This window comes from Grus americana, chromosome 29, assembly GCF_028858705.1.
Source record: "Grus americana isolate bGruAme1 chromosome 29, bGruAme1.mat, whole genome shotgun sequence".
NCBI lineage: Eukaryota > Metazoa > Chordata > Aves > Gruiformes > Gruidae > Grus > Grus americana.
The window spans coordinates 2,844,535-2,854,535 of NC_072880.1; the positions used below are offsets into that span (position 1 = coordinate 2,844,535).

Below are 10,001 nucleotides of genomic sequence, written 5' to 3' on the forward strand. Positions count from 1 at the left end.
TAAATCTTCTCTGGACGACGGCGAAGGGGAGTAGGAGCCCCCGGGAGTTAAGCTGAGCGCGGCCCGGGTCCCCTGGCCTTCCCTGTCCGTACCCCGACCCCGCGCCCGCCACGCGGTTCTTGGTGCCAAATCTGATTATTTCGTTAATCTCGCCTTTATCAGCTTGTTTCCCCCCGTGCCAGGCGCGGCCCCGGCGTATTTATCACGGAATAAATCGCTGCCTCGTGGCAGTAGGTCCCTTGCGGACCCCGTTAGCGCTGTGACGAGGAACCCAGCGCTCGGGCCCCCTTTTCTACCGAGGGAAAACGTTTGGAAACGTGGAAATTTCAACCTTTATACGTTGGGGGTGTTTTTTTTTTCTACTCCATTTCTTAATAAAATTCCACGCCCTGCGTGAGCGGCTTTCCTTTACCCCCGCTGTCAGCCCTGTCCCCCTAAGCCAGCGCGTTGCCAGCCCCTTCGTGTCCCCTGTTGTCCCCTGTGCCACCCTCCATGGGGACACCCCAGGGCCACCACGCAGGGGGCTGGGGGCACCTTCTCCCCCCCCCCCCCCTCACCCTGGACAGAGCCAGGCGGGCACCGGCGTGGGAGCGACCACGTATTTAATTGCCGCGGCCGGCGCGGGGCCGAGCCCTGGCCCTACACGGTAGGACGAACCGAGCTCTGGCGCGGCGAGCAGCCGTGTCCCCTGCCCTTCCCGGCGTCCCCGGGGGGCTGCGGCCATCGGGGCGGGTGGCAGCGGCTCCAACGCCCTCCAAAGCAGCGAATAAATTAGAAAGCATCAAAAAAACCCAAACAAACCCCAAAACCCCACCAAAAAAAGCCCTGGGAAATGGGGACGTGGGGACCCTCCTCACCCCGGGCAGGGAGGTGGGGGCGGCTTGGGGGCACGGGGACCCTCGTCACCCCGGTGGGGGCCAGCCTGGGGGCACGGGGACCCTCGTGGCTCCGGGCAGGGAGGTGGGGGCCCTGCCACCCAGGGCTGGGGGCCAGCCGCAGCAGGGGTGTCCCATGGGTGCTGGGGACCCGGATCTCCTCCCCGTGTCCCTGGGCGGGGGGGGGCTCAGGGCCGCCCCGGGGCCGCTGGCACCAGCAGGGGCTTGGGCAGCACCGGGGGCTTCATGGAGAGGGAGCGCTCCAGGGCGCCGGGGCGGGAGCCCCAGGGTGGCCCCCCCGGGGTCCCCAGCGAGTGCATGCGGGTCAGGCCCCGGGCCAGGCCGGGGGGTCTGGCGGGCGGCCCCCCCAGCGAGTGTCTCTGTGCCAGGGGCCGCCGGGGCGGCGGGGGGCTGTCGGGGGGCACGTCCAGCCGCCGGGGCGTCCCGTCGCGGGGGGCCGGGGGGAGGCCAGAGAACGGGGCGCCCGGCTGCACCCGGTTGGCGAAGGAGCCGGTGCTCGGGGGGGTCACCGGCCACCCCGAGCCCCCCGCCCCGTGCAGCCGCTGCAGCAGCTCCTCCAGGGTGGCCTTGGGCGGGGGTCCTGGGCCGGGGGGCTCCGGGCACCCCGGGGTGCCGAGATGGGCGGCCTGGCTGCGCCGGGGCTCTGCCACCCGGGGTGTCTTGGTGGGTGGCTGCGGGGTGCCCTCGGGGGTGGGCAGCTCGGGGGGGTCCCGCAGCCCCCCGGCCCCTCCCTGGGGCGGCAGCGGGGGGTAGAGGCGGGGTGCAGGCGGCTGGGCCGGGGGCTGCGGGGCGGCGGGGGGCTCCGGGGGTCCCTTGGGGCCAGCGGGCCGGCGGCAGCAGGCTGCCAGCAGCCCGGCGGCCAGGGCACCCAGGGCGAAGGCGCCCAGCACGCAGCCCACCAGCACCGGCACCGGCACCGTCGCTGTGGTCCCTGGCCCGGCCTGACGCACCCCTGCGGGAGCACCCGTCAGCCCACCCCACACACGGGGGGCCCGGCCCCTGCCCTGGATCCCCCGGGGTCCCTCTCCCACCCCCGGGGGCCCTTCCTGCTCCCTGGGGTCCCCCCACCCCAGGGTCCTTCTCCTGTCCCTGGGGTCCCCCCCTGCTCCCTGGGGTCCCCCCATCCCCAGGGGCCCTCCCCAGTCCTTGGGGTCCCTCTCTCCCACCCCTGGGGTCCCTCCTGGTCCCTGGGGACCCCCCACCCCAGGATCCCTGTCCCACCCCAGGGGTCCCTCCTAGTCCCAGGGTCCTTCCCGTGTCCCTCCCTGGTCCCGGGGTCCCCCCCAGCGGGTGTCCGGAGGGGACGGACGGATGTCACTGACCATGGGCCAGGTCCCTGTCACCGTCCCCTGCAGCCGGAGCATCTGTGAGAGCAGAGTGGGGTCAGGCCAGGCCACCCGCATCCCCTGGGGCCACCTCTTGTCCCCTGATGTCCTCCACGTCCTCCGGTGTCACCCGCGTGTCCCAGGGCCCCCAGTGTCGCCCTGGTGCCACCTGCATCCCCCCCCTCACCTTGGCAGGTCCCCGTGATCCCGGGGGATCCCTCCATGTCCTGCTCGAAGCCGCTCCTGGGGCACACAGGGTCCATGTCACCCACCGTCCCCAGTGTCCCCACCCCAGGAGGAGGGGACACCCCCAGGGAAGGTGAAGGTCACCGTGGGGGACACTTACGGAAGGTCCTCGGAGAAGGGGACGCAGCCCCCGGGGGGCAGCCAGACGCAGTAGGGGTCACGGGCAGCCAGGCAGCTCCTGCGCGGGGGGATGCAGGCGGCCGGGTGCCAGAGCTGCCCTCGCACGTCCCCGTGCCCTCACACGCTCTTGCACACCCCTGGCCCTCACACGCCCCTGTGCTCTCACATGTCCCCGTGCCCTCACACGCCCCCGTGCCCTCACACGCCCCCGTGCCCATGTGTGCCCTTTGCACACCTTTGTGCCCTTGCACACTCCCATGCCCTCACACGCCCTCGTGCCCTTGCACACTCCCATGCCCTCGCACACCCCGTCCGCTCACCTGCGGCAGGCGCCGTGCCGGGCACAACGGCTCAGGGGCAGACGCACCAGGCACCCGGCGAAGGCGACGTAGAGCTCCCGGCCCGGCGGGTGCAGCTCCAGCCCCAGCACCCGGCTGGCACCCCGTGGTCCCTGGCATCTGCACCCCCCATAGCACCCATGGTGACTGCACCTCGCCCCAGCACCCCCAGCCCCACGGCACCCAGCAGCACCCGGCAGCACCCATCAGCACCCTGCAGCTCCATGGCGCCCACCAGCACCCGCATGGCACCCGCATGGCCCCGCAGCACCTGCACGACCCCATGGCACCCATCAGCTCCCCACAGCACCCACACGCACCTCCCAGCACCCATCAATGCCCCGTGGCACCCACATGGCCCCCCCCCAGCACCCACACAGCACCCACACCACTACTGCATCTGTCGGTGCCCGCTGCCTCCCAGCACCCATCAGCATCCACGACCCCCCCCCCCCCAGTCCCCATGGCCCCAAGGTGCCCCCCCAGCACCCCCAGCCCCCATGGCCCCAAGGTGCCCCCCCAGCACCCCCAGGCACCCAGCACCTGCCACTCACCGCCCGGGGTCGTAGAGGCTGATCTCCTCCAGCAGCAGCGTCTCGGAGCCGACGTCCCCGCTGTCACCGGGCTCCTGGCTGTCACCGGGTGCCGGGGTGCCGCTGGGGTGCTGGGTGGCCCCGGGACGCCGCGCGGCCGCCAGGACCTTCAGCACCCGCCCGTCCTCGGCGCCCAGGAAGAGCACGGTCTGGTTCCCCCGTGGCCCCGCGCCCGTGTCCACCGCCAGCTGCGTCAGCCTGCGCCCAGCACGCCCACCTCGCACGGGGCCTCGCACACCCTCGCGCCAGGGTCTTGCACACCTGTGCACCAGGGCTTCGCGCTGGCTCGCGCTGGGGCTTTGCATGCCCTCGCATGAGACCCTCGCACACACTCGCAATGGGACACACGCTGTTGCACACTCTTGCGCTGGGGCCCTTGCACCCGCGTCTTAGGCACCTTCACGTGGCCTTTGCACATCTTTGCACGAGGGCTTTGCACACCCTTGCGCTGGGGCATCACACATCCTCACGTGGCCTTGCATGCCCCTCGCACCAGGGCCTCGCACACGAGCCTTACACGAGGACCCTGCCCACCCCGCAGCACCCACAGGACCGGCTGCACCCTCGCCCCTGCACACCCTCCTCGCACGAGCCACCCGCCGTCCCCGAGGCCACCCGTCCCCTCGTCGGGGCGCACCTGGTGCCGGTGCGGGTGAAGAGGGGCCGCCCGCCGGCGGGTGCCACGGCGCCGTGCAGCAGCGGGTGCTCCTTGGCGAAGGCCAACGTCTCGTCGGGGAAGTCCCCGGAGGTGACGACGCCGGCGGCCGGTCCCATCCCGGCGCAGCAGCCCGGCCTGCGGCACGGCCGGCGTGGGTGCCCTGGGGCGGGGGGGGGGGGGACGACCCAAGCACCGGGGTGCAGGGTGGGGGGGGGGGGGCCGTACCTGGGTCGGGGCACCCTGTCCTCAGGCACCGGGGTCCAGGTGCCGGCGGCGCCACGGGGCTCGGCGAAGGGTCCCTCGAAGGCCCGCTCCATGTCGGCCAGGTAGAAGGCGCAGACGGCCGAGCCGGGGATGCTGCGGTGAGGGGGGGTGGCATCGGCGCTGGGGACGCCCCCGTCCCCTCCCGGGGCTGCCAGGTCACCCTCGCTTTGGCCAGGGCCCCTCCGTGTCCCTTGTTGGTCCCCGCTGTGTCCCCCACCCTGCGTCCCTGTGTCCTGCCCCGCTGCGTCCCCGCGTCCCCGTCTCCCGTGTCCCCCCCCACGCCTGCTGCGTGCCTACAGCCCCACGTCCCCTTGGCCGCCCACGTCCCCGCCCGTGGTGTGTGTCCCCCCCCGTCCCTGCCGCCATGCCTGTTGGGCTGGGTGCCGAAGAGGGCGAGGACGGCGGGGCGCCCGTGCAGGGCCCGGGGGGGTGTCACCGCCTCCAGGACATCGAAGTAGAAGATGGCGTCCCCGGGGACGGCGCACTGCAGCCGCACCTTCAGGAAGGACGTCCAGCGCTGCTCCAGCACCCGCGGGGAGCCGCCACGGTCGTTGCGACACACCCGCGCCACCCGCGCCACCGCCACCTGCACCAGCACCCATGGGTGTCAGCACCCAGGGACCCGCGGGCATCGGCACCCAGGGACCCACGGGCATCGGCACAGGGGCACCCATGGGCATCGGCACCCAGGGACCCATGGGCATCGGCACAGGGGCACCCATGGGTGTCAGCACTGTCGCCCGGGCAGCCAGGGGCGTTGGCACCTTGGGCTGGCACCCAGGAGCACCCACAGGCAGCAGCGCCCGGCCAGACGCCCCGGTGAGGGGCTCCAGGGTCTCCCCTGCCTCAACGCCCTGGTGAGGGGCCCCCGGGTGCTCCCTCCCCGCGCCCACCTTGCCCAGGGCGCTGAGCTCCACGGCGACCTCCCTGAAGAAGAAGTAGACGTAGGGGCCGTAGGGCAGCGCCTGGACGAAGTGGGGTTCTGGGGGGGGGTCGGGGGGGGCCGTCAGCCCCCGCTGCCTCCTGACCCGCCCCCCCCAGCCCCACGCTCACCCCCTGCCCTGCCCCCCCATCGCCCTGTGTCCCCCCCCCCCAGCCGTACCCCCACCCTCTCCCCGTACCCCCCGAACTGTGGGGTACCCTGCAGCCAGCGGGAGCTGTACTTGAGGGTGCGCAGGGGGGGGCGGCCGGGGCTGAGGCTGCGGTAGATCACCGCGTCGCTCGCCTGGAAGTCGGCCACCGTGGCGGAGTACAGGCTGCCGTCTGCGGGGGGGGGACACACACCCCAGCGTCAGCCCTGTCCCCACGCGGGGACCCTGTCGTGTGTGTCCGTCGTCCCCCCCGCATCGTCCAGCACCCACCGATGAAGAGGGCGACGATGCTCTGCTTGGCATCGAAGGGGCACCGGGCCTGGCCGCTCACCTCCTCGCCCGCCGGCGCCAGGCTGCTCACCTGGGGGGGGGGGTGTGAGGTGCTGAGACCCCCCCCCGTGCTCATCACACACACAGCCCTGCCCCCTCCCTGCTGCCCCCAGCACCGGTGGGGAGACGCTGAGGACCCCCACGCTCGTCACACCTCTGGGCACTGCCCCCTGCACCCCCCCATGTGGGCTGAGGACCCCCGCGCTCGTCACACCCACCACCATTCCGCCCCCCGGCAGGGGCTGAGCCCCCCCCCCCCCCCATCACACCTCCCCATGCCCCCCCACTCGTGACAGCCCCCCCCACCTGGTAGGTGCGGCAGAGGGGACTGAAGGCGTTGGTGCCGCAGGCCAGGAGGGTGCCGGCGTCGCGGGGCACCAGCACCCTGATGTAGTTGTGGCACTCATCCTGCGCATGGGGGGACACAGGGGGGCCCAGTGTCACCCCCTCCCCCTGCCCAGAGCCCCCCGTTTGTCCCCAGCCCTTCAGTCCCCCGTACCCTGCACCCCCCACGTACACCCGTACCCCCATAACCTGCACCCCTGTGCCCCAATACCACGGACCCCCACACCCCCATAACCTGTGCCCCCACACCCCCATACCCTGTACCCCCGTACCCCCATAACCTGTGCCCCCGTACCCCCACACCCCCATACCCTGTACCCCCATGCCCCCGTACCCCCATACCCTGTACCCCCACACCCCATACCCCATACGCTGTACCCCCACACCCCTGACCCTGTACCCCCATACCCCCAGATGCTGTACCCCCAGACCCCAAACCCCCAGACCCCCCGACCCCGTACCCCCACACCCCGTACCCCCAGACCCCACACCTCAAACCCCGTACCCCCTGTACCCCTGCACCCCGTACCCCCAGACCCCACACCCCGTACCCCCCGACCCCGTACCCCCGCACCCCGTACCCCCAGACCCCGCACCCCGTACCTGCAGCCGGCCCCTCATGGCGCAGTTCTCCCTGTCCCGCGTCTCCCAGGTGAGGTGCTGCTGGGCGAGACGGGGGGTGGGCACGGGGCCCCCCCACCCCCCAGGGCCCCCCAGGGCCCCCCACCCCCCTCCGGCCCCCCCGGGCCCCCCACCCCCCCGGCCCCCTTACCCGCTCGGGGTACAGCGTCCCCCGGTCCCGCCCCAGGTCGAAGGCGTAGATGTGGTCCCTGGAGGGGGGGAGGGCATGAGCGTGCGAGGGGCACAGGGACGTGCAAGGGCCACAGGGATGTGCGAGGGGCCACGGAGCCACACGCCACGCACAACCGCAAGGGACCACGGGGACGCGTATGGGGCCACGGGAGGGAACAGGGGGCACAAGCGTGCAGGAGCACACGCCGGCGGGCACAAGCGTGCACAAGCACGGATAATTGTGCTCGAGCACGCAGAAGTGGGCGCAAGCGCGTGCAAGTGTGCCCAAGCGTGAACAAGCACTCACAAGTTTGCACAAGCGTGCACAAGCTTGCAGAAGCAAACAAGCCTCTGGATGCACGTGCAAGTGTGAACAAATAATGCACAAGCTTGCACAAGCGCAGACAGGCACGTACAAAGCATGCACAAGTGCACGCAAGCATGGACAAGCTTGCATAATCATGCACAAGCACGCAAAGGGGGGATGAGCTTGCACAAGCACAGAGAAGCATGCACAAGCACGCACAAGTGCGCACAAGCACGCAGAAGCGTGCACAAGCGCACACGAGCTTGCACGAGCAAAAGCCTGCGCAGGCTTCCCCAAGCAGAAATAAGCGCCCACAAGCACACGAGCGTGCACAAGCACAGCCGGGCACGTAGAAGCAGCTCGCACAAGCGTGCACGAGCGTGCACAAGCGTGCCCGAGCTCACCGGGCGGCGACGAAGAGGGTGCCGTTGAGGCGCAGCATGCGCTGGAAGTCGAGGCCGAGCTGCGCCGTGACGTTGTCCCCACGAAGGCCGGTGAAGCGGGGGTAGGCGGCGGTGGCTGCGGGGACGGGGGACACGCGGTGACACCCCGCCGGCCCCCCGAGCCGCGGTCACCCCGACTCTGCCCCCCCCGCCCCCCAGCTCACCTGCCAGCCCCACGGTGCTGCGCGCCACCAGGTCCCGCGGGAAGGACTGCGCCGCCCCCCCCGGGACGAGGACGAGGAGGACGAAGGGCAGCGGGACCCCCGGCATCGTCGCGGGCACCCGGAGGGGACGCGGGGCTGAGGGTGACACCCCCACCCCCCACCCCCTCCCGGGGCTGCGAGGGGCCGATCTCAGCGGGGGAAACTGAGGCACGGGGGGGGGCTGGGGACAGCGGGGACGAGCCCCGAGCGCAGGGACGGTGCCCCAGTGCTCCCAGTGCCCCCTCCCAGTGCTCCCAGTGCCCCCAGTGCCCCCTCCCAATGCCCCAGTGCTCCCAGCGCCCCCTCCCAGTGCTCCCAGTGCCCCCTCCCAGTGCTCTCAGTGTTCCCAGTGCCCCCTCCCAGTGCTCCCAGTGCTCCCAGTGCCCCTGTCCCAGTGCTCCCAGTGCCCCGGGAACTGCTGCCAGCCGTGCCGGGACACCACGCGCAGCACAAGCGTGTGCAGCGGGGCACGGCTGTGCGCACCCCCACACCCACTGACACCCCAACACCCACTGACAGCCCCCGGCACAACACCCCCCCACACACCCCCCCCCCCCCCGCACAACACGCGCACAGCGCCCGGCCCCAAGGCACCCACGGCACCCACCTGCACCCTCACAGCACCCCGAGCACACCCCACTGCAGCACCCCACGGCAGCACCCCACAGCACCCCACGGCACCCCACTGCACCCCACGGCACCCCACTGCAGCACCCCACGGCACCCCACGGCACCCCACGGCACCCCACCTACACCCTCAGCTACACCCTGCCCCAACACCCCACCGACCTCCCGCCCCAGCACCCCACCTACACCCCCCAGCACCCCCCCTGCACCCCCCAACACCCCCCCCCCCCCGCCCCGACCCCTCCGCGCTCGGTACCGGCTCCGCTCCCCGAGCGGTCCCGAGTGGTCCCGAGCGGACCCGAACGGCCCCGAGCGGACCCGAACGGCCCCGAGCGGACCCGAGCGGCTCCGCCCCGGAACGGGCCGGGACCGGCCGGAGCGGGGCTGGGGGGGGGGGGCGGGACCGGGGACCCCCGTGGGACACCCCCACCCGGGACATCCCCCCCCCGCCCAGGCCACCCTATAGATAGTCGTTAATCCCCGTTAATGAGATGATCCTCATTAGCTGCTGAGGGCCAGGGGCGGGGGGGGTGGGGTGGGGGGGCGGCTTGCACACGCGTGTGCAGGCACGCGTGGGAGTGGACACAGCCTCGCGCCCGGCGGGGTGGATGAGCGTGTGCGCTTGCACGCGCGTGTGCACAGCCCCAGCCGGGGCGGGGCTGTGCACACGCGCGTGCAAGCACACACACACACACCGCTGGTGCCCGTGTCGGTGCACACGCGTGTGCACGCGCCCACGTGCAAATTTCCACGCACACGGACGCGCAGGCGTATGCAATGGGGCTGGCTGTCACTTCTCTGTGTGTCCCCCCACCAGCGTGGGGACCTGTCACCTCTCCTGCACCAGCCTGTGGCCGTTTGCACGCACGTGTGCACCTGGCCCAGCGGGGACTGGGAGCACTGGGAGCACTGGGATCCCCCCCCCGGGTGCCACTCAGGCTCCGGTCCCCAAGTGTCCCCGGGGGAGATGGGATGGGGACCCTGGGGACATCCCGGGGCACTGGGTGGCTCTGGGGGTGCTGGGGGGCCCTGGGGAGACCCCGAGGCTCTGGGGGGTCCCAAGGGTGTGGGGACAGGGTGACACCTGGTGGCACCACGTGGTGTGGCACCTAGGTCCCTGGGTGACCTGGGGAGGGGACAATCGTGCCCTCGAGTGGGTGCCCGCACCCCCAGGGGGGGTATGACTGTGTCCCCAGGGTGCCGATTGCATCCCTGAGGGGTGACAGCATCCCCGGGGGTGACCACGTCCCCAGGGGGGTGACAGCATCCCCAGGGGGGTGACAGTGTCCCCAGGGGGATAGGACCACGTCCCCAAGGGGAATGACCGCGTCCCTAGAGGGGTTCACCGTGTCCCCACGGCTCTGACGATGTCCCTGGGGGGGGGGCAACCATGTCCCCAGGGGGGTTTCCATGTCCCCAGGGG

General features: G+C 72.0%; 1 protein-coding gene across 3 annotated transcripts; it reads right to left on the reverse strand.

Annotated features, from left to right (window-relative positions):
- Positions 1–926: 926 nt before the first annotated feature.
- Positions 927–8,917, reverse strand: SEMA6C (semaphorin 6C). 3 transcript variants are annotated; one of them, XM_054806022.1, is made up of 18 exons: positions 8,835–8,917; positions 7,913–8,085; positions 7,710–7,824; positions 6,979–7,036; positions 6,810–6,866; positions 6,168–6,269; positions 5,802–5,892; positions 5,581–5,703; positions 5,334–5,422; positions 4,809–4,936; positions 4,402–4,533; positions 4,156–4,311; positions 3,480–3,716; positions 2,908–3,045; positions 2,568–2,645; positions 2,409–2,464; positions 2,219–2,260; positions 927–1,848 (listed from the first exon to the last, which is right to left on the reverse strand). In XM_054806022.1, exons 2-18 carry the CDS (start codon positions 8,016–8,018, stop codon positions 1,064–1,066), a joined length of 2,493 nt encoding a protein of 830 aa, XP_054661997.1. In that variant the 5' UTR covers positions 8,019–8,085; positions 8,835–8,917; the 3' UTR covers positions 927–1,063. The 3 variants fall into 3 exon arrangements, with proteins under 3 accessions (XP_054661997.1, XP_054661994.1, XP_054661996.1); XM_054806019.1 differs by having other exon boundaries at positions 4,809–5,026; XM_054806021.1 differs by lacking the exon at positions 2,219–2,260 and having other exon boundaries at positions 4,809–5,026.
- Positions 8,918–10,001: the final 1,084 nt, after the last annotated feature.

What these genes read in the sequence shown, in the direction of transcription:
- SEMA6C (XM_054806019.1), bottom strand. Translation starts at nt 8,018, where the DNA reads ATGCCGGGGGTCCCGCTGCCCTTCGTCCTCCTCGTCCTCGTCCCGGGG. An exon ending in CATCGTCGCCCTCTTCATCG is followed by an intron (nt 5,704 to 5,801) that starts GTGGGTGCTGGA and finishes CCCCCCCCGCAG; the next exon opens with ACGGCAGCCTGTACTCCGCC. An exon ending in GACAGGGTGCCCCGACCCAG is followed by an intron (nt 4,312 to 4,401) that starts GTACGGCCCCCC and finishes GCCGTGCCGCAG; the next exon opens with GCCGGGCTGCTGCGCCGGGA.